At 35.0% G+C, this 25,516-nt stretch overlaps 1 protein-coding gene across 1 annotated transcript in view; it reads left to right on the top strand.

The window, feature by feature from the left end:
• Positions 1-25,516, top strand: part of LOC122801334 (extracellular calcium-sensing receptor-like) — a 369,667-nt gene that overhangs the window by 312,728 nt on the left and 31,423 nt on the right. Inside the window, exon 5 of the mRNA XM_044070873.1 lies at positions 10,366-10,492. Coding sequence (XP_043926808.1) covers positions 10,366-10,492 — 127 coding nt within the window. The remainder of the gene's footprint in view (positions 1-10,365; positions 10,493-25,516) is intronic.

Below are 25,516 nucleotides of genomic sequence, written 5' to 3'. Positions count from 1 at the left end.
TCACTGTTATGCTTTACTGAGGCTGTGCAAAGTCTGGAATGTGCTACAAAGTTCTGGTGTTTAACAGTAGGTGCGGCAGGGGCTGCCATGTGTTTGGGCCTATTTCTTTGAACCATGTGCTACATACTGTCAACATGAGCTTTATCACTGTACCTTCTAGAGCTGCTCTCATTTATTTGTGTGCTTTTCTGTGAGCCCGTATATCTGGCAAATCTCAATGGCCTTATTCAAAGTTAAATCACTGTCACAAAGCAAAATCTTTCTCACAGCATCATATTTTATGCCATACATAAACCTGTCTTTTATCAACTCATCCCTTAAAATCACCAAATCTGTATGTTTTAGCTTTATTTCTCATATCAGTTATATATGCTGCAAAAGTTTCACCAGGCTTTTGATCCCTTGTGTAAAATAAGTGCCTTTCCATTGTAACATTTGTTTGGAGGTTACACAGTTCTCTAAATTTATGTTTTGAGCACTCTGGGTCCTCCCTTAACTCAGCCTGTACAACAATATGATGGTTTTCCCCATCACCAACATAAATAACAGGTGCATACACAAATGAGTGTTCCCCTTCTATAGCGTCTGACCCAGCTAAACTAAGCAGAATAAATGCCTTTGTACTGTCATCTTTATCAGAAAATGCAGCTTGTATGAAAATGTCATACTCTTGCTCAAACACTCTCCAGGTCTCAGCAATGTTACTGTCAAACACAAGTGCACTGGGTTTTCGAAATCCCTCTGCCATGCCCATAACATATGCACAAACACACTGAAAATATGGTCCTTGTAATAATGTATGAACAAACTGTTCTGTGAGCTTGTAACAACATCCAAATGCACAATAAATACATTACTTTGCGAAATCTGCTCTGTAATGGCTGTAATTTGCGAGATATGCCTTGTAATGACTGTACATTGCAAATTGACTTTACTGTAACACTGAACAAACATGCAAATACTTTATACACATCTGAAAACTTGGATATCTGCTTAATACGAAAATGCATATGCTTTGCGAAAAAATGCAGTTGTTTCCCTTTATTTTATTTGTTTTATACAAACGTACTTTATTTCAAACATTTTCCATAGTAACTGAAATATTTTTATCAATATCATACATATTTGTTTATGCAAAAATCATTTACAGCATTCTGTATGCCTCGTTTCATATTATGCAAAAAGAAATAGTGCTGAGCAAGATTTTATACCTGAGATTCTTTTCTGATAGGTTTTATGAATAGGTTCATAGGTTGGTACTAGGCTATCGGCCCAAGGGCCTATACAAGCCTAGCCATAACAATTCCCTGGATATTTCTTCCCACAATATTTACTTCCCTGGATCCCTGTCTAGTAGGGCAACTGACGTGATCCCCGAGGTGAATTTCCTATCTCCCATCCAATCGTCAAGGTTCCTTTTGAAGAGGGCCAAGGAGGTGCTCTGCTTGACATGTATGGGCAGTCTATTCCAGAGTATGGGGAGTCTCTGGGTCAGGAATCTATCCCTCCAGCATGTTTTGTGCACATTTATGCACATTTTTGTGGATGGTCCATTGCCAAATATTCCACCAGCATCTGGATAAGTGCCTTAAATCATTTTCATCAAGCCATTTTAAACTTCATTCCCCTTTTGTATGCAGCTTCTGCCTTCAGGTCCTTTCAGATATGCCGCTACTGGTACCATGTCCTTTTAGACATGCCGCTTCTGACACCATGTCACTCATTTGTCTCTGTTACAAGTAATAAGAAGGCTTGGAGTTTTGTTCAGATGGTTTAATATATGCAAATACATCTGGATGGATAGCAGCATCTCTAAATATGAACAAACTAGTTAGCATGCAGAGCTTATATACATACATTTTCACATCTCAGCAGCTAACTGCAAAATGGCAGTCAGGCTCGTATGCTCAGTATTTATACTCTAGTACAAGCCCTTGGATAGTGTCTTAAAGGTATATACAAATGTACATTGATCTACACCTGCTAAACCTAACCCTAACCCTGAGCCTAACCCTAACCCTAATCCTACATACTACACAAGGCTGTTCAGGCACCCAGTAAACACATGCATGCACACACACACACACACACACACACACACACACACACACACACACACACACACACACACACACGCACACAAACACATGCTCGCACACATGCATGCACACACCAGGCACACACACACACACACACACACACACACACACACACACACACACACACACACACACACACACACACACACACACACACACATTTCTTCCCCTAATACAACCCCCTTAATCATCTGGCAAAACAGACACTTTGCAACACAGACCTCCATTTGGCAAAACGTCTTGGCCTGTAACTTTTCAAAGAAATGCACATTTAGTAATTTGCAGAGACCAATATATACATATGAATATGTAGTTGTGTGAGATACATGAAATTTAATGAGAAGTGGTGAACAGAAATCCTTATTTCCATAGTTATCTTTTTTTCTTAGGATTACAGTTTCCTGTTCACTTCAGTAAGATGTGGCAACTGCATATGTTTCTGTTGAATAAAGCTTTATGTAAGCTATACATATTTACAGAATAGTACTTAGGGCAGATCGAAAGGAGCATCTGTCTTGCATAAAAAGGGCATGATCAGCAGATGTCAATCAGCTGACAGTTCAATACCAGCATTCAGTTTTTGAATGATGGTAATGCATTTGTGGGTAAGGTTGAAAATCTGTGTGAGCAAGAATGCAATACTAGTATTCAGAAATTAATGATGATACTGCTTTGTTGTGAGAGTTTGAGGTTGTGAGGTACTTATAATATAGCAAGCTACTTGTTACATTTGTAGCAAGTGGTTTGCTAATATTTAGAAAGAAGTGGACATGAGATCCTTTCTTGTTCCTAAACATAGAATTGAAGGGGATGCCAGATCGTGGAACAACACAGGGTGCCACAATATCTTGCTACAGCTCCTCACATTTACAGGTATTGGCTGTCTCATCTGTGGTTTTGTACTCTAGATTTGAGGCATGTTTTAGTTGCTTTTGGATATTGTCAGGTAATTTTATCACACCATTTTTGAAGCATGGTGAAGATTATATGCAGAAATGTTAGTGTTGTTTAGTTATACTTTTAGTTAGTTTAATATTTATTTATATGTTTAGATTTGGATTAATTTTGCCAGTATTGGCATTTTCTGATTGGTGACTTGTACTTTGTTTTATTTTTTATCCTTTTCTTTTATTTATTTATTTTTATACTCATTTAAATTTTATTTCTACTGATTTGATTTATGAGTGCAGTGTTGTGTTGGTGGTTTTGCAGGTAGAGTGGTATTAAATACTCAAAGATTTTTGTAGGATGCTAATAACAATTATCGGCACTATTGATGAGATATACAGTTTTGTAATATCCATTTATCAGTGTCCATTTTTTTATGATATATATACATTGTGTAATTTGGGGACACAAAATGGGTTCTTCACACTGAGGTGCCTGCTTCCATTGTTTCATCTCTAAGATTGCCTGTAGTGTCCTCTAGCATGGTTATATTCACAAATGTTTCAGTAAATGATATCTTAAACTGTATTTTTTCTCCAATTAATTATGCATGCATATTGCTAAGAACTTTACTAGCATTTATCATATACTGACTTGACATACACATGTGCAGTACCAACCTAACCAAATTTAGATCCAAACCTTCACCAGTTTATTATTAGCCTCAGAAAGTCTTATATATAATGTTGATGTACCACTCTCAGGATATGTCTTACAAATGTTCTCTACTGAGGAGTTCTTGTTGAATTCCACACAGTAAGCATTTTATATCTAGAATACATTTACTACAGATACAAAAACAGAGTAATAAATTGCTGAATGCAATAAATGGCATTCCTAAAGTGTGTTAAGTAAAACTAGGAAATTCATAAACATTCTGTGAATTATAGGGCCTTACCCCATTGTGAAACAAAAGTATATTAATTTCTCGGCTCTGTATAATTTCAGTGAAAAAACTATTTATTGAATAAACTATTCGTAGAACCCAAATTGTCAAAACCTGCCTTCACTGAATGGCTGTTTCATCAAGCTTTTTCACAAGGAAAAGAAACAAGGGTCCAACCTTTATGTCCGTTACTAAACTCTAAAAATGTTAAACACACCCAAAGGGGGGGGCTTCACCCCCAATACCCCCAACCCTCAACTAAATATACCAGCTCCTAGATCACACTACAGTGCGGAAAAGGGCAAATTCCCGATGATGGCCAACCATTGCTTTTCACTGTGAAAAAGTTCGATGAAACAGCCATTCAATGAAGAGAGTTTTCAACAATCTGGGTTAGATGAATAGTTATTCAACAAATATCTTTTTCAATCAAGTGATATAGACCCAATTACTTAGAGCATTGCCTTAATTCTGGATGCAATAGTCATGAATAGCAAGCAAAGGCTTTAATTAAAGTCTTGTGCTCCCAAACAATGCTGAAACTAATCAAAAAAGATTCACTTAATCCTACCGGATGAAAAGCTCAGCTATGAAAGGCCACTTCAGAAAGAAGCATCCCAACCATTTCTTCACTGAGAATGGGAGAGGCAGCCCATGCTTTCTAACTACAACCAAGTCTGAAGTCATAGCATGACAGGACAGCATATATAGCCTTGTGTGTTAAATCCAGGAAATTAAAATATTTGCAGTGGACAATATAGCATACACTGCCTTATATGATTTTGCATCACATAATCTCTCTTATTCTGTTAAAATCATCTTATAATGCTTTAGGTTTTCTCCTGTCTTATTCTCAGTCCTGTGGTTTCCATGCCTTCTCTATTCCCTACTTCCACCTTTTCTGTGATGGGATCTACCTTATGCAGTTTTTTTAAGTTGTTTACACATTCAGCTGCCATTTTCATCTGCCATTGAGCCTGTCTCCTTCCCTATCCTTACCACCCGCTCTCCAAAAGTTCCCTCCTGTAAATATCTCTCCATGTTACAGTTTAGCCTGCAGTATTTTAGTGAAGATAGTGTCCCATTTACAGTGCTAATTACCAGTTAGTCTGTTTTACACTAACATTTTAATTTACTAGCACCCCCCTGCCCTCTTTGTAGGCAGTGCCGGCATTTAATCTGTAAGAGTGATAGACATATGATTTCTAACAGATTCATCCATTTTATGCTTAGAGCTCTGCATGCTACAGCAAGAACTGAATAGCTTAGTGGCCAATGGGACTCTGGGTGACTAAACTTTCCCCGATGGGCACTAAGCTAAGCTTGTTAATCACAGATCAAAGTAAGCCTGGGCAGGATAGTACTTGCAAGGTATGTAATTCTTACATTGTGTTTCCACTGCCAGTAACAAATTTGTATGTAGGATCCAGCCCATTGGGGCAATGGGATTTAAATGCATTATTCCTAATCCTAGTCTAAAGAAATACATAGATGACATAACAGCTGGTAAAGCTCATAGACCTCTGGTATGCAACAGGCCCTAAGGCAGGCAGAAGGTGGATGTGAAAGGAGTCTGGTCTCTGTAGTTTATGTGCCCATAGACCACAAGCCAATGGGTGACCAGGACACATGGTGTAACACCTGTCAAGGTACAACCTAATCAGGATAAGTGCTCACACATACATACAGCACACATATGCACTGACCTTCTTAATCCTCTACCGCATAACCCAAACATGAGAAACTAAGGCAGAATCAATGCTACATAATGGCTAAATGAGGGGATGATTCCCACATTTTGAAAGGACTACCATTTACAGCTGATAATAGATAATCAAGTGTGCTCACTTGCCAGTAATGTAGAATAATCAGCATTATCCAATATCCTCTAAAGTCTGGACTCTAGACAGAGAAAGAGGCTCAGCTCTGAGGTATCAAAGATGCACAGCATAGCTGAGAAGTATAGCTAATACTGAGCTTTATGACAGTGTTACTGCAATGCTCCCACCAGTTATTATGGTACCACACATGGTGCCTGTAAAAGCATAGTGTGGCCTTCTTGGTGTGTCATGCATGCTGCAGACAAATGAGCCATAATGCCTGGAAATCATGCTGCCATCTTTAGACATACATAAATGCATACCCAACAGGATTAGCATATTATTATATGTTGTGGGAATGACAATTACATCATGCCTGTTGTACCTTGCCATGATAAAGGACAAATTATTATCCCAGTGATAAAAATTCAAAGGCGGGGGTATTCCAGGGTGACTCTTTGTCACCATTGCCATTCTGCCTTACCCTTAACCCATTAAGCTGTTTACTTAATAGCTTAGGCCATGGCTATAATTTGGCTTCTAGAAAACAACAAAGTGTATTGACTTGTCATCTTCTCTTTGTTGATGATTTAAAACTGTATAGCTCATCAGATGAGAAACTGAAAGCACAACTGCAGGTAATCAAACTTTTTCAGATTTTATAAGAATGTCATTTGGTCTTGTTAAATGTGCAAAAGCAACCTTTAAAGCAGGAAAACTGCAGCACCAGGAAAACATTAGTTTGGGACAAGAATGTGATATAAAGAACTTTAGTAAGAGGGAGTGTATAAATATTTGGTAAGTGATGAAGGATCAACAATACAACATGAACAAATGTGAATAAAATTTTGTAAGGAGTACTTCAGAAGACTTAAATTAATCCTGGAAACAGCTTTGACATCTAGGAACAAAATCCAAGCTATAAACCAATTTGCTCTTCCTGTCCTAACTTACAGTTTTGGAGTGATTGACTGTCCCCAAAATGTGTTGGATAGATTAGATAGGAAAAGAATAAGGATGCTTCACGCTCACCGAATGATTTATAAAAATCAATGTATACCAAGATTATATATTCCCTGTTCCAAAGGAGGGATGGATCTTATTGAAATTGATTACATGTATAGATCTGCAATCATAGGACTCCATACATGTCTGCTGACCTCACAAGACCCAAACATAGTAACATTTTTGAAATATGAGGAGAATAAACCTAATATGACTTCTCTGCTTAATCTAGCAGAAGCATATTGGTGTCAAGCAGAAATGGAAATCAAACCAGAAGTAGATAAAAATTAGGTATCAACTGAATGGGCCAAAAACAAAAGAAAGAATATAAGGTGAAGGACCAGATGAGAAGGCAAGAAATGTGGGTAATACATATAGTTGGAAGTGTAGACATCTTCTGGAAGAACCTCTTGTTGATCAGGAATGAAAGCAGGGATGGTTAAGGAGCAGCATATTCAAACCAAGAGATGAAAAGTTAATATTGGCAGCCCAAGATAATGGGCTACGTACACACATTGGTTTACAAAGTCCATTGAACATGTGGGAGAAACAGACAAATGTAGGTTTTGTAAAACCAGTTTGGAAACAGTCACACATCTTATTGCTGATTGTGATGTACCAATGGCAGAAGGACTGTATACTGAAAGCAATAATAAACTAATTGTTGATCCCAAGTATTTAAACTCATCCACTTTTACCAACTCTACTCCCTGCATTCTCACCATTCCTCTATCCTCCCTTTCATTCACACAAATATATTCTATCTTAGTCCTGCTGACCTTCATTCCTCTCCTCTCTAGAGCATATCTCCACCTCCCCAGGGTTTCCTCAACTTGTTCCGTACTCTCACTACAGATCACAATGTCACCCACAAACATCATAATCCACGGGGACTCCTGTCTGATCTTATCTGTCAACCTGTCCATCACCATTGCAAATAAGAAAGGGCTCAGACCTCCACCTTAAATGCATCCATATCTCCTATTGCAGACTTCTCTACTGTCACACTACCCTCGTACATATCCTGTGCCACTATTATATATTTCTCTGCCACTCCCAGCTTCCTCTTACAATACCACAACTCCTCTCTAGGCAATCTAATTTTACTTTCTCTAAGCCCACAAAGACACAATGCAACTCCTTCTGACCTTCCCTGTACTTCACCATCAACACTCTCAGTGCAAACATCTCATCTGTAGTGCTCTTTCCTGGCATGAAACCATACTGCTGATAACTAATCATCACCTCCCTTCTTAACCTAGCTTCCACTACTCTTTATCCCTCTGTAGTTACTACAGCTCTGCACATCACCCTTATTCTTAAAAATTGGCACCAAAACACTATTCTCCACTGCACAGGCTTCCTCTCACTTTCCAAGATTCCATTAAACAATTTGGTTAAAAACTGCACTGCCATCTTTCCTAAGCACACATTTATCAAATCCAAACGACATTCTTATATCATCTGAGAAAGTTTTGACCATTTGTAATTGTGCTTCCAGTTCCTTAGCTGATGGACTACACAGTTTAAAATCATCCACAAAAAGAAGATGAAAAGTCTTTATACTTTGTTGTTTCCTGGGAGCCAAATTGTAACCATGACCTAATCTGTCAGGTAGACAGTGTAATGGGTTAAGGGCAAGACAAAAGAGCAGAGGTGACAAGGAGTCACCCTGGAAATCCACCTTTGAATTTTTATCCCTGGAATATTAATTTGTCCTTCAGCAGGGCTTAACTGCAAAGTTGTTTGCCACTGCTTCATGGTTGCTGTAATGTAATCGATCAGTGTAGGGTGCATCTTAAACATTTGTAAGCACTCTTCTATCTATGGATGTGGGACACTGTCAAATGCTGTTATGTAGTCTATCCATGCATACTTAGATGCTTTTTCTTTTTAGAGTTCTCCATTATGACTTTATTTAACAACAAATGATCCTTTGTTCCGTATGACTTTCTTTTGTTACCCATTTGTTCTATTGCCATGATTGAGTTTTCTTCTAAATAACTATAAACTCTTTCAGCATCAATTCCAGTGTATAATTTATATATCATCGGAAGGCAAGTTATTGGTCTATACTTTTTAGGATAATTTACAGGTTTGATCTTAGGGAGGAGTATTGTTTTTCCTTTTGTTAACTACGTCGGAGTCTGTTTGGGGTATGCTTAGAAATAGCTCTTACTCATGGCTAAATCTTCATGTAAAGAGGTTAACTTTTAGCCAGAAGTTAGGTACTGCATCTGAGCCTGGAGTTTTCCAGTTAGGAGCTTTTCTTAATTTTGTTTCAATTTGTCTCCTTATTGCTTCATCCCATTTCACATGTACATTTGAACTTCTTACTGTTTCTTTTACTTCTTCTATCCATTCAGCATCTTTGTTATGTTCCACAGGGTCTTCATCGATATTTCTCCAAAAGGTGTCTATTTATTCTTTTTTTGTGTGTGTGTTTCAATTCCTTTTGCCTTGTTTCCCAATTATCTGCAGTATATATTTTTTCATGTTCTTAAAATACTGTATGATTTAATCAATACATATGAAACAGTAATCAGTTTAAACATTCTAGGTAGGTATAATGGTGGTTGTCTGGTTGAGAAATACAGTCTGATGTTAAAATTACTGTTTTCTCCTAAACAAGCAGTAATACATGAGGCAAGCAATGGAAAAAATGTGACTCTTTCTGTTTGATGTGAATTGGCTTTATTTTTTGGTTATATTAAATGACAGGGGGGGGGAGCAACCAGTGGGAGGGTGGCCTAATGGTTAAGGTGTTTGCTCTCCAAACACATGGTGCAGGGTTTCAGTCTCACAAGGGATAATTGGCTAGGCTTAAAATGACTCACAAGGGTAGTTAGCTTAGTACTAACCTATAAAAGAAATGACTCACAAGGGTAGTTAGCTTAGTACTAACCTATAAAAGAAATGTTTCCAAGTTCCTCAATAAATATTTGTTTCTGGATACAGTACTTTAAGGAAAAGATATGAGTGTTCCTTTTTTGACCCATGCAGACATATTATGGGGAGAGAACATTCTGCAAACCAATACTGCTTTATAAATGGCTCCACTTACTTATTATTTCTGCTGACAATGAATTAAATAGCCTCTCTTCTCTTGTATGAGTTTTCAACTCACTGTGTAATCTTCCCTGATCTGTGACTGATCACTGCTCTCCTCACAAAATAATTGCTAGTAAGGTTTTCGTTTGTACACTGGTATGATTTAAAGCCATTAGGCTTTCCGTGTTACTCTCTGACTGTGCAACTACAGAGTTTTATAAAAGTAAGGGAGGTGTGGAGGATAAAGCCCCCCCAAATGCAGGTGCAGGGTATGCATGCCACCTGGCCATAATGCTTTTTGCATCTATTTACCCTTTCAAAGTTTTAGCCAGTTTATTTTATCAGATTGAAGCTTTGATTAATGCATCAGTGAAGAGATGTTGTGGATCTATTCTCATAATAAATTCAGATTTTTTTAAACTTTGTATTTTCTTTGACAAAGACAAATTATCATGTGTAACACCTTTTCCTTTTGTACTTTCAAACAACAATGAATACTTCAGCTAATAATTTAATTGCAATTAACACTGCAGCTGTTGTTGTCTTTACTTATTAGATTCCACCTCGTTCTGTATGTACTGAGAAATGTATCCCAGGATTCAGAAAGGCTGCCCAGCAGGGAAAGCAGATCTGTTGCTATGACTGCATCCCGTGTTCCAAAGGGAAAATTTCAAACCAGACCGGTATGCAGTTGTTTGAGTGCTATACTATTTCTTTGTAGTTTTCGTAATATGGACTCTCTATAATTTTACTTAGGTATATTGTTTCTGCATTCTATTTATAAACTGACAAATGTGGAAAAAAAAAAAGATTTGCAATGAACAATTATGAAGTAATACTAGAAAATCTACAGTTTAATAGAATCTCTATTTCACCATGTATTTTAGAATTTCTGTTTCAGGACTGCACATTTTAATAAAATACATGTATGTGACATTGCTTATACCATATTGTATTGAGTACTATTGTTTCAATTTTTAATGTCAGTGCTGAACTATTATTCTCAGATTTGGGAAGAGATTTTTTTTTTTAAATGATAATGGTTACAATGGAGGATTTTTTTCCATGACTGAAAGAGTCAGTTTCCATCCCAGGAGTAATTTTTTATTGACAAGCATTCAACTGATATCTAAATGAGTGTAGAACTGTTGAAATAAAAATATAGTTGAAAAAATACGTTTTCAATGAATGTACCTTACTTGAATCAAACAGCTACCTTGATCTGAGTACATCATCCAATGGTGCAAATGTAGACATGAAATGTGTTTCTACCAATGAGCTGAAAGAGAACCAAAATGTTATTTTTCAAAGACTGGATAAAGAACATGAGATTTTAATAAAAGCAGAAGAAATGTATGTAGAACAAAAGGTAATTTTACCACCTTGGATGAATGAAAAGTTATTTTTCATTCACTAGCAGCCAATAATGTTTTTTCATTCAAATCAGCAAAACTAAGAATCTTTCAACTTAACTCATTTTTAATGCACCAGATTCCAAAGTGTTCCTCACTTATTAAACCTCCCTTCAGATTGAGATCTGTCATATTAAATATTGGCAACGCAGTTTTCTCTGTATCAGTGGAGCTATACATGACAGTCAAACATTCAGAAGATAAGCTGAAACAGTAAGAGAAGTTTGGGGGCAAGTTTGTGCCTTGTCAATCCCAGTTTAGCCCCTCCCACACCTGTTAGGGGCATTACTTTCCACCCATCCCTTACACATACACACACACACACACACACACACACACCTGTATAATATATACAGATATGTGCATGTATATATATATATATATATATATATATATATATATATATATATATATACATACATATATATGCCTATCTATATGCATCTCTTCTCTCTCTCTGCCTCTCTCTCTCCCTATATATATATATATATATATATATATATATATATATACCATTTTTTTTTAATTTTTATGTATTTTGTGACATTTGATTAACAGGAAAGTCTGACTGGGTAGTAGGCCACATTCAGCAGAGACCCAGGGAGGAAAGTTCCAGTAGATATATATAAATATATGTGTGTATGTATGTATATATATATATATATATATATATATATATATATATATATATATATATATATATATATATATATATAGTGAGAGAGAGAGGCACACACGTGTGTCACTGAGGTGGTTATTATTGCATCAAAAAAAAGAGTTCAACCAGCTGATCAAACATCAGTTGATCAAACATTGCTGAATATTTTTTGCAGTGCAACATAACGAATAGTGGCACTCATGGAGTTTGCCCTTTCTGCACCATAGAGTGATCTTGGATTTGGTGTGTGTATATACACATATATATATATATATATATATATATATATATATATATATATATATATATATATATATATATCAGAGGTGTGATGTGTTGCAGGGGGCTTACCTCCCTACAAAAAGACTGCTTTTGGAAGTGTTTTTTTTCAGTTTTTTTACCAGTCTTTGTCAATCTTGTTACTCTCATTATAGGAGCATATGATTAAGTGTGTGTGTGTGTATATATATATATATATATATATATATATATATATATATATGTATATAGTGGCATAATAGGTATGAGCAAATGGTCAGAAGAGTAAATGTTCTTTTTTGCTGTTTTTCTGCCTGCCATCTGCTCTGTATACATGATTGTGTTACATCAAGGTCTGGGAATTTGTCCTTTCTCCACATTTGTGCAATCTCAGAGTTGCTATATGTAATTTGCAGGGGGTGTGGGAGGGTGCTGTGGGGGTTACCCACCCAAGAACATTTTTTTGTGGCAGGGGTGTCATTAATTTTAGTGACTGATCTTTTTAGATTAAGTTTTTTTTGAATAATGCCAGCAGAGTTACATGATCTGATGAATTTGTTGGAACCACCGATATGTGTATTGGAACAACCAGCTCTACAGCTAATAATAATTTATTTTGCATTTTTTTTTAATAATTTCCTATTGATGTTATGAATTTTTTTTATTTTTTGGGATGTCCAACTTTTCTTTTCATATGCTTACTGAAGGTAAAAGAAGTGTTCCCTGAAAAGCTTTTGTATATTTGCCTTACAGGTAAATGTGTATCTAGTAGAAGCCCTTTTTTATTTAAAAGCATATATGTAGAAAATGAATTTAGTGTCCTTAGTGAATTAACATGATGTCATACAGTCCATTAATTTATGCAAACCCAGTATTTGTAATCCTTATTTACTCCATGGCATTAACATTTTCAGACTGCATGAAGGATCTAAGGAATGCTTTAACAGTGACTGCTAGAAATACATTTTATGATCCATTGAGCAGACAGGGAGAGAAAAGTTCTTGACAGCTTTTACTCATTGTGAGTTGATGATGTCAGTGGACTCATTTTAATTACCTTTCTGTGTATGATATTAGCCATGTCTGAACTACTTTTGTTTAACTCAACCCACAGCAAAAGTTTTTAAAACTGATCAATAGGCTGCTTAGCAAAGAATTCACTTTTTTATTTCTTCCTAGAAAAACAGGAAGTTGGTCAATGTATATATTTTATATTTTTGAAAATACCCCACTAATGCATTACTATTTGTATTAAATAACAAAATTATACACAGTCTCCATTAAGTCTTTCTTTTCCGCCTTTCATACGTTTGTAGCTTTGAAGGTGAGTACAAGGCTAGCTGCCCTTCAGGGCCATTTTTCCCTTTTGGTACTTGAATTAACTTATCTCATTTGGTCTTCGACTGGTGTTTCCCATCCCATGGTTGGCAATTATATATTACCCCAATGGGAATAACTGGGATCATACCATAGATAGGAAAATCAAATATGCGTAAAACAAACTGTAAAATAAAAAAACAGGAGAAGAAACTGAAGAACGGCACCAGAAATTTATTAAAATGTTAAGCGCTTTTCGTTACAATTACAAACTTCCTCAGTCATTTATATCACGTGAAAAAACCTTTTAAATATAGTAACAATTAACTAATCATTAACTCAATAAAATAATTTAAAGAAAGGAAATCATTTAAAGAAATAGCTAAATTTTACAGCCACTTGGAACACCACTCACTATCCTATAAAAACTAACCTTATAAACAGTTATTACAAAAAATGAAACATCCTAAATTGTACTATACAAAGTACCATACAATAAATTATAAAAAACAGGAATAAAACTGGACATAAAACAAACAACAATGTAAAAAATCAATGTATTATCTAATGAGACTTTTGAGTTTGAGGGTGCTACTAATCGAACAACCATCACTTAAGCCGGGTATATTATAAGCATTCAACCTTATCTGCCAGCTTAACTCTAATTCTTCTAACTTAAATGTATCTGGTCCACCCCGAGGATTCTGACAAATTTGGTCAATAATTATAAACTTGAAGGAGTGGTCAGGGTACTGTGAAATGTGTTTCGCCAAGGCGTTCTCAGATTTATGTTTTCTGACAGCATAAATGTGCTCATAAATGCGGTCATGAAGCCTCCTCTCTGTTTTACCAATATAGAAGGCCAAACATGACTGGCACTGAGCTAGGTAAACTACCATTCTAGAATTACAGTTCACTCTCAATCTCAGGTAGTATTGTTGATCGTGAACTTTGAATCTATTAGATTCAGTGATAAATTGGCAGTAATTGTACGCTTGGCATTTGTGCATACCCACTGTTTTTACACATGTAGTTGAATGATGTTCAAAATAAGCCTTAAGATTCTTAGCTTTTTTATATACTACCACGGGGTGTTCTCCAACACTTTGAAAAACACTACTATCGTTCTTAAAAAGTGCCCAATTTTTTGTCAGAATCTGAAAGCAATCTTTACTATTAAGGTTATAAGTTGTTACGAAAGTAACACCTGGTGTCTCTGGCAAGTAAGATTCGTTAGAGACTTCAGGCACCAAAGAAAAATTGTTATCTACTTCATCATTTATTATAAAACCATTATTCAAAATTGGTTTGTAAAAATGTCTCAAATGTTTACTTGTTACCTCTTCTATAATATCATCGAGCATGTGTTCAGGGTAGCCACGATGTATTAACATGCCTCTTAAGTGGGTACATTCAGCATAGAAATCCTTATCTAAAGTGGTTATATGGGCAGCCCTAACCAATTGGCCCTTTACTATAGCTTATTTTTGGTGGAGTGGGTGGCAGCTAGAAAAGTGTAGAAATGCGTTGGAGTAGATACTCTTTCTATAAATGGTAGCTATAAATTTTTGGGTAGAATAATCTTTAGATAATAAAATGTCAAGGTATGCTATGGACTCCGTATCAAAAGTGGAAGTAAACTTCAAAAAATGAGTAGTCTTATTTAAGCACTCAACCACTAAGTCACTAGTGGAACTATCACCATCAAGTAAGATAAAAATATCATCCAAATAACGGGTATAAAAAAATTAACCTTTCTTTGAACTCACAATTGTTAAGTACAAACAGGTGTTCCCAGTGGGCCATAACCATATTGGCCACAGTGGCACCACAAGGAGAGCCCATAGCAACCCCGACTTTTTGAAGGTAAAAATTACCTTCAAACATAAAATAATTATTGTCAATAATTAAGTCAAAAAGTTTGTGGACAAGGTCCAACTCATTTCTAGTGCTGCCTTGTAACCTTAGCATTTGATCAACCCACTCAAGGGCTATATCATGTGGAATACACGTGTAGAGGTCTTTGACGTCAATAGTAAGGAAATTGTATCCCAAATTGACCTCTAATTTATTAATTTTATCCAAGAACATCCAAGAGTCTTTACAGATTTGGTTAAATTTAACCAAGTATTTTTGTAAAATAGAATCCACAATTTTTGCACAAGGGTAGGTGGGAGATCCCCTACCATCAACCAAAGGTCACATTGGGGGGTTGGTTAAATCTTTGTGTATTTTAGGTATACCAAATAAGCAAGGGAATCTAGGGTACACTGTTGACATATAATTATAAATATTCTGAGTGATTCTTCCCTCAATAAACATATCTTCTATGGAATTCTTAATAATGTGGTAAGTGTTGTTGATTTCTGATCTTGAACTGTCAGAATAAGAGGGAGAATTCAAAAGATGGACCATCCTTGCATTATAATCGGTCTTGTCAAGCACAACTACACCACCACCCTTGTCTGGTTTACAAAGCCTAATGTCATGTAATTTAATAAATTCAAGACACTCCTTTTCAACTTTAAAGTTTTTACCACAGTTGCCCTGTCTGGAACCTTTGGCGAATATCTAGTTCGCAAATAAGTTGGAAGACTTGCAACAGAGGATGTAACGGAGGATTAAACACACTAGGGATCCTAAATGTGTTAGTGTCAAGCATGTTGGTGTTTCCCATTATTAAGTTAAGATTGAGTTTCCTAGTGAATAATTTTAAATCGATGATAGTTTTAACAACATTGAATTTCTGAACTGGAACATACATATGACCTTTAGACAACAGCTCAACTAAATCAGGCGAAATGTCAACTGAAGAAAAATTATATACTTTAAAATCCACATTCACATTGTTAAGTATAGTGAGTGGCAGCTTTTGATACGGAGTCCATAGCATACCTTGACATTTTATTATCTAAAGATTATTCTACCCAAAAATTTATAGCTACCATTTATAGAAAGAGTACCTACTCAAACTCATTTCTACACTTTTCTAGCTGCCACCCACTCCACCAAAAATAAGCTATAGTAAAGGGCCAATTGGTTAGGGCTGCCCATATAACCACTTTAGATAAGGATTTCTATGCTGAATGTACCCACTTAAGAGGCATGTTAATACACCGTGGCTACCCTGAACACATGGTTGATGATATTATAGAAGAGGTAACAAGTAAACATTTGAGACATTTTTACAAACCAATTTTGAATAATGGTTTTATAATAAATGATGAAGTAGATAATTTTTATTTGGTGCCTGAAGTCTCTAACGAATCTTACTTGCCAGAGACACCAGGTGTTACTTTCGTAACAACTTACAACCTTAATAGTAAAGATTGCTTTCAGATTCTGACAAAAAATTAGGCACTTTTTAAGAACGATAGTAGTGTTTTTCAAAGTGTTGGAGAACACCCCGTGGTAGTATATAAAAAAGCTAAGAATCTTAAGGCTTATTTTGAACATCATTCAACTACACGTGTAAGGACAGTGGGTATGTACAAATGCCAAGCGTGCAATTACTGCCAATTTATCACTGAATCTAATAGATTCAAAGTTCACGATCCACAATACTACCTGAGATTGAGAGTGAACTGTAATTCTAAAATGGTAGTTTACCTAGCTCAGTGTCAGTCATGTTTGGCCTTCTATATTGGTAAAACAGAGAGGAGGCTTCATGACCGCATTTATGAGCACATTTATGATATCAGAAAACATAAATCTGAGAACGTCTTGGCGAAACACATTTCACAGTACCCTGACCACTCCTTCAAGTTTATAATTATTGACCAAATTTGTCAGAATCCTCGGGGTGGACCAGATACATTTAAGTTAGAAGAATTAGAGTTAAGCTGGCAGATTAGGTTGAATGCTTATAATATACCCGGCTTAAATGATGGTTGTTCGATTAGTAGCACCCTCAAACTCAAAAGTCTCATTAGATAATACATTGATTTTTTACATTGTTGTTTGTTTTATGTCCAGTTTTATTCCTGGTTTTTATAATTTATTGTATGGTACTTTGTACAGTACAATTTAGGATGTTTGATTTTTTGTAATAACTGACTGTTTATAAGGTTAGTTTTTATTAGCTAGTGAGTGGTGTTCCAAGTGGCTGTAAAATTTAACTATTTCTTTAAATGATTTCCTTTCTCTAAATGATTTTATTGAGTTAATGATTAGTTAATTGTTACTATATTTAAAAGTTGTTTTCACGTGATACAAAATGTCTGAGGAAGTTTGTAATTGTAACAAACGAAAAGCGCTTAACATTTTAATAAATTTCTGGTGCCGTTCTACAGTTTCTTCTCCTGTTTTTTTGTCATACCATAGATAATTTAAGGGGACCCATGCATGGGATAAAGCATTTAAGAGCTGCATTTGTCCATTAGCAGCCAGGGGACTGTCCTGGGGTAAAGTTTCTACTACCCATCCACAGATCTAAGTTGTGTTTGAAAATAGACTGGAATGAATTTTGTTTTATGTGGACAGGGAGTCTGTTCCATAGCTGTCGTATCTATAGGAAATATATTTGTCCCCCCAAACCATTCCGTTTATGTTGCAGGAAAGGTTTGTATGCCTAGACAAAGTATTTCTGATGTCATTTGACTTGCTGATATGCAGTAAATCCATCAGTAAATGGTTGGAGAATGCCTCATCTCTTTTCAGTTATTAAACAGGTAAGTCAAAGACTAAGCCAATATCCCTGATGATAGAATAAAGACTCCTATATGGGGTATCTATAAATTTTTTTGTTAGACTCTGAAGATTAAGCATTTTGGAAATTATTTAGACACTTTTTATTTACAGACGATATCAGTAATCTATATATATTGGAGTTGAATGTTACACCTCGAGGTCTTTGGTTTATAAAGAGGCCGAGTGAACCTTTTGATGTGCAGAGTGATTCTGATAAAGTATTTAAAGAACGTTGGGTTGCAGCAGCCCATAGATGTATTGTGGACTGGCTTGCTGTTTTGCTTGAATGTGACCAACATAAACAACAAAAACTTAAGCAAGAACTGCAGTCCTTATCTTTAGAAATGTCCAGTTCTCTGAATTCCACTAGTATGAATTATTTGATGGAGAATGTAAATATAAAGTTAAATTCATTAGAAAAAGATTTAGTGGAATATAAAAAAAAAAACTTTTAAGGGACATTAGAGACTATGAAAATGGGTGGGCCTTTGTGTCATCAACCAAACATCAGTGTGGGAAAGGACAATGTAATAGGGGAGTTTTTAAAAAACCTCTTTCAGTTTCTTTTGCTTCCTCAGAAGAAACAGACCACAATGGTGGCCTAGAAAGTGACAAGCATGACTATCTGGCTTTGCCAGCAGCCAAATAACTGGAAGAACATGAATGCTGGTTTCAGAGGGAATGGGGTGAATTATAGGGAACAAGTTAATCAGAAAAGAAACTGCAATGGCTTCTACACCAATGGTAATGAGTCTGGACAATCTTCCACAATGGCACCATGGCATTTTAACAACAAAGAGCCAGGTGGCAATGACTTTGTTAATATTAACTGTAATATGGTTGTAAGTTTCTCAGCATGTATTTTGTCAGATGAACAATTTACTGTTTTGAATTTGGGGATGAAATATGTCCCTACTGTGCTACCTAGGATACATATTTTAAACCAGGAAATTTTCCGTTTTGTTCATAAGTTGCACCTTAAGGTTTTTTTATGCTAAGGGTGATATTAAGTTACCATGTGCTGATGTTTCTATGGAAGAAACATTTCATTCTTGTTTTTTCAGATTTGAATATGTCTATGGAACATGTGGAAAATAATGCTTATTGTTCTATTGACACTTCTGTTTTGCCTATGGAAAGCAGATATATTCCCCTCTATTCTAATGAAACAATTATGCATTTTAATTCAATGTTAAAATTTGCCATGAATGAAATGTGTGATAAGTTGTTATATAATACGAACAATATTTGTTATAATTTGACATTAAGAGAGTGGAAAGACCTAAAAGAAAGGCAAGAAAGAAGGGATTTAATTATAAAGCCATCGGATAAGGGAAAAAATAGTAGTAATGCATTTTCATCAGTATTACAAAATGTGCTTGGAGCATTTAAAGAATAGAGATATTTACGAAAATAGTGACATGAAACGTTATTAACAAACTATAGGTAAGTTTCAAGAACTGCTACAAAAAGGTGTGAGGCAAGGGTATTTTACAGATTATGAAGTGCATAAAAAAACTTAATAGTGAAGGTTGTATTCTAGCTACATTTTTTGTTTGACTAAATTACACAAAGACATGAATAACCCACCAGGATGTCCCATTATTTCAACTTACAAATATTTCTTACATGGAGTTGGGCTTTTGTTACATAATATTTTCTTAATGTATGTCTTGAAAATTCCATCCTGTATTAAGGATAGTTTTGATTTTTTTGGATAAGATCTCTCATGTTAAGTAGAATAAAAAACATGTATTGGATAACGTTGGATGTTAAAAGTTTAAATACATCAATCCAACATAAGGCTGGAGTTTATGCCATAATGTATTTTTTTGGGAATAGCCCCTTAACAAATGATTTGGTTGATTTGACTTATTTTTGTTTAAGTAATATATTTTTTTACGTATAATAATGAAATTTTTAGGCAAAAAACAGGGAACAGCCATGGGGGCACCATTCACCCCCATGTATGCAAACTTATGCATGACTTATTTTGAATTAGTATGTTTGTATAAATATAATTTTGTTAATAATTATGTAAAATATTATTTTAGTTTTATAGATAATTTAATTTTATATGTGAAGGGAGTAAGAGTAAAATTTTGCAGTTTGCTGCTGATTTACAACAAAATACATTCAATTTGTCTTTTGATGAGCTACAATATGGAACCCAAGTCTCTTATCTAGATCTGACACTTAAGGGTTTGGATAATGTCAAAATTTGTACTGGAATACATAGGAAATTCTTAGATGGAAGCCAGTACCTGTATGCTACTAGTTGTCATCCCCACCATGTTCTATCATCTTCATATGGTGAATTTTTAAGATTATCTAGAATATGTAATGCTGAGACAAATTTGTTGGAAGAAATATGTAATGCTCCCATTATGTTTCATAACAGAGGTTACAGTAGGAAAGAAATAGACCAAGCTAAGCAAAAACGTTTTGTGTTAAAATCAAAAAACAATGTTAGTGATAGATTGTGGGTCAATGGGGAGTAGAGAGAATGGTGGAAACAAGAATGAACAAATGTATTTTGTTAGCACATATAACATTCAAAGTGAAGACGTTAGTAGTATTGTAAGATATTAATGGAATTTTCTCCACAAAGATGGAAATTTGAGTAAAATTTTGAGTAAGTATCTTATGATATCATACAAATGGGGAAGAAGTTTAAAGGACATGCTTGTTCATGGAGATTTTGTCTTACCAAAAGATAACCCAAGTGTTTGTCCAACATCTATGGGCACTTATAAATGCAACGGTTGTTCTATTTGCAAATATATAATAAAATCAAATATGTTCCAAGGGGACTTTTTCATGTAACAGCAAGGGGGTATTTATGCCTTAAGATGCCCATGTGGTTTCTTTTATATTGGTGAAACAAAAAGAAGTTTTAAAGTGAGGTTAATGGAACATATTAGGGACATAAAAAATCAAAAGGAAGACAATAATAAAATGTGTCACTCGAACTGGTAGCCAAAATAAACACTAAACCAAAAAGCAATCAAGGTACCATGGAAGAAGAAAACAGTTCAAATGTAGACCACAAGCTGGTTTAATAAAAATTAAAATACACAAATGCACTTCCAGATACAGCGTTTTCATCGTATTTAGTCAGACTTAATCAGATACAAAGAATGTAACAAAATAAACTGACCTTTATATATTCCCAAATACTTCCCTAATCAAGACCACCACCAATGAAAATTCTCTATGTTACATTGCCAAGTTATACATAAAAAAAACATAATTATTAAAAATGTTGAAGGGTATTAAAAACAAGTAAATTAAAAAAAAACAAATGACTTAAAAAACTCTTAGTGTATAGTGCACACATTGGAATATTCATCATATAATAGGTGCATAAAATATTGAAAAAACATATTTAAAAAATATATGTGCACAACCAAGTTAAAATGGTTTAAACAATAACTTTTTATACATGATAAATGAGCAATACAATTCACTTCATGCACCCTCTAGTGGTTAATCTAAAAACAACACTAAAAAAAGAAACCACGTAGCTGCACAATTCTCCTCTTATAATTTAGCAGCTCTCATTTTTAATACAGGGGCTATGGAAATGCAGTCATTAAGTCCTGGTGGATTAGTGGTTTCAGTGTTAATTGCCACCATAACTCTTTATATTCAATATTCTCTTCCCATAGCCCCCTCTAACTTCTTTTTTGACTTGTTCAAGCACAAAAAAAGAATAATATGTTTTTGGACATGATTTTGTGTGTTTATACAGAGCATTTGAGTCTTTTTACATTGAATGTTGTAATAATGCTCATTTATCCTTCTTCTTAACATGTGTTCCATCTTTCCAACATAGAAGGATTCACATTCATCACACAAAGCCAAGTATATAAGTCCACCTGATTCACAATTATAAAATTGTGTGCTAACTATCCGTCTCTTTCTGCTAGCTATAAATATTCTTTCCTTATTGGAAATATGTGTACACTGGGAACATCATCCACATTTATAAGTTCCCTTTATTTTCTTCCCAACAGTTTCTTTCATGCACACATTTTCCAATAAAAATTTTAAATTCTGGGAATTCTTGTAAACCACTTTAAGAGGTTGTTTTGGAATATCACCCAAGTCAGTGAAACTAGTGAATTTTTCCCACTCAATTTCAATTACCTTCCTTACACGTCCTGAGCTAGCATTAAATTCCAATACCAATGCTTTACTAAAATCTTCCTCTGTGCCTGTTTGTGTTAGTGCAGCATCTTGTAGTGTACCCAAAATTGGCTTAAACGTCTTTTTCCTTCCTATTGTAACTTCATTTCTAACTTCTGTAATCAAGTTATCAGGATAACCCCTTTCCTTGAATAAAAGTTCAAGCAAGTTGCTTTCCTCCTCAAAATCAGAGTCCTCTGATACCATCCTGCTAGCCCAGACGAATTGCCCTTTGATAATATCCCTCCTGTAATGGGCTGGATGAGCACTGTTAAAGTGCAGGAAGGAATTAGAAAATGTTTTCTTTCTATAGATTTTTGAGCTAAACCTTTTTTCCTTACAAACTTTGTGTGAAAATTTTAAAAAGGACATTGTATTGTTTAAATACACTAAAAATTATTCTAAAATCTCCAATCTACCTATCCATAAAATACCTATATCATCTAAAACCTCCTAAAGAGGTTCCATTGATCTGAATATGTGGACCTTAAAACACATTTCTCTTCCCATTTAGCTAAAATTAAATTGGCATAGATTGGAACACAGGCTACCCCCATTGCCATACCTTGTATTTGTTGGTAAAACTCACCCTAAAAAATATAAAATTGTACTTTAACACTAAATCTATTAAATTCAAACTACCTGTTCATTTCTGGTGATTTCACCATCTTCAAAGATTATTTCTTCTAACATTTTCATCCCCTCCTTATAGGGGATGCTGGAAAACAAATCCACTACATCAATTGTTACAAAACTGATGTCCTCATGATATAATTCCTCTTTTATTTCCCTCAGGAAATCCCATGAGTCTCTGAGGATCACTTTTTTTCTTTAATCAAAGCTTTTTAAGTTTGGCATCAACAAATTTTGACAATGGTAAAGTCTTGGATTCATCTGCTGACACTATTGGTCTTAATGGTGGATCTATCTGGTCCTTATGGACCTTTGGGATTCCAAATATTGATGGTATTTTTGTTTTTTCTACTTTCAAATAATTATGTTTTTTTAATCAATCAGACTTTCCCATAGAACGTCATCAAAAACATCTATTTTTCTGTAAGCTATGTTAATTCCATTAATGGAGGCACAAGCATATTTAGTAGCCTTCTTTAAAATTTCATTCATTTTGCCTTCATAAATTATTGAATCAGTAATTACAATCCCTCCTCCCTTATCGGGTTTCATAACCCTTATTTCTTTATTCCCTCTCAATTTACTTAAAATATTTTTCTTCTGTGCTAAGATGTGCCTTATATTTAATCTTGTTGTGTTCTTCTCTAAGTTTATTTTCCACAACATGTTCAAAATTATTTAGCTGAGGGTGTATGGGAGGGTTGTAAGTGCTTCTCCTAATGCATGCAGTGGGTGTACCTTTGTTCTGTTGTGGCAATATTATGCCTAAATTAATTTTCCTAATAGAAACTTTAAGGTCCATTAAAATTTTAGCCGAATCCCCTTTCTTTTGAGGGATAAACTTCAAACCCTTTGATAAAAGGCTAAAGTGTTCATTTGTTAAAATAGTGTTACTAAAATTATAAATAGTAAAATCATCCCTAGTAAATTTGTATTCATTGTCAGCATATCCTTGAATAACATTAACCATACTGTCACAAGGGCTGGGTTGGGGTGTACCTTCCATCTCACTCTCCCCCTCCTCTCCACTCTCCATTTAAAATGCTGCTGATAGTTTGTATTATTTTTGTTTTTTAACCTTTCAGATCTTCTCAGTGTAGGGTATTCTGAGAAGTCATCAAGGTCTCCCACATTGTCATTAATGCGTGCATTCTCCCTATTGTCACCTTGCCCTTCACCCCTTTCATAATTAAAACCATCTCCTTCATTTCTCCTATTTGCCTAGGTATTGGATAATTAGTGCTGTTCTTATATTCATTAATGTCCCTTTCTAACTTCTTCAACTTTCTCTGAATGAGTTAATTACATTTTTCATCAATACCCACTCTAATAGTATAATATCTATCTTTGTCGGATGCCATAGTGAAAATCAAATAATTTTTTATATACTCATTAATTTCTTCTATTTCTCTCTGAACCCCTGCTTTAACTCTTTCATTGTCCTTTAGCATTGCTTTAAGCACATCTAAACCACATTTTTTCAAGATTTCTATAAGTTCTTTATGCAGTAAACTACCACATTCAACATTGTTGGGAAATTTCCACACTCTTAAGCCCTTAGGCACAACACCTTCTATAATACACTGCCTTAAATAGGCATTCTCAATATCAAACATTCTGTATTTCAACATCAATTTAGACATTTTATTTTAAAAAAATGTCACTTGAAACCATTCTTTCAAGTCTGTTTTACTTGCTGTATTTTGTGCTGCCCCTGGAATGGCTTCACAACATTGCCCGGGAGGAATAGTCAGCAGTTCCGTTTCATTTCTTGGACTTACATACTCTGTTCCTTTTTAAACTCCTGGTGTCCAGAAATAATCCTCATTTCTGTTCATTTCTTTGTTCGCACTCATCAAAATGCCTTGTTTTGGCCATACATCATGACCGCCATTGTTTCCTTTTCCGTTAAAATCACCAGCATTCATAACCTCTTGTGACCACTCATTCCAGGCCTTGGTAGCCAATTCAATCATTGATTGGCTTAGAGGATTCTATAGGTCTATCAGATCAGTGAGATGGCCAATCAATTTCCTTGTTTGGCCAACTTTTTCCTGCCTGCCTCTGAAATCACTTAGGCTGGTATTTTCCTTCTCCATGTCCAAGAAAAATTACCAGTAATAAAAATTGTCACTCGAACTGGTACCCAAAATAAACACTGAACCAAAAAGCAATCAAGGTAACATGGAAGAAGAAAACAGCTTAAATATAGACCACAAGCTGATTTAATGAGAATCAAAATACATGAACTCACTTCCAGATACAGAGTTTCCATCGTATTTAGTCAGACTTCATCAGATACAGAGAATGTCACAAAATAAACTGACCTTTATATATTCCCAAATACTTCCTTAATCAAGACCACCACCAATGAAAATTCTCTATGTTACATTGCCAAGTTACACATAAAAAGAATGCAATTATTTAAAATGTTGAAGAGTAAACTTCAACAAGCTTTATGAACATCCCTCAAAAGGGACACCTCTAAGTCTTATTATTAAATTTTCACAACAAAGGAATATGGTCTGTTTTCTTCTACTGTTTGCTGG

The sequence above is a fragment of the Protopterus annectens genome, chromosome 4.part1 (assembly GCF_019279795.1).
Source record: "Protopterus annectens isolate FY-2018-M chromosome 4.part1, PAN1.0, whole genome shotgun sequence".
NCBI classification, from domain to species: domain Eukaryota; kingdom Metazoa; phylum Chordata; order Ceratodontiformes; family Protopteridae; genus Protopterus; species Protopterus annectens.
This window is presented reverse-complemented; position numbering and strand designations above follow the sequence as displayed.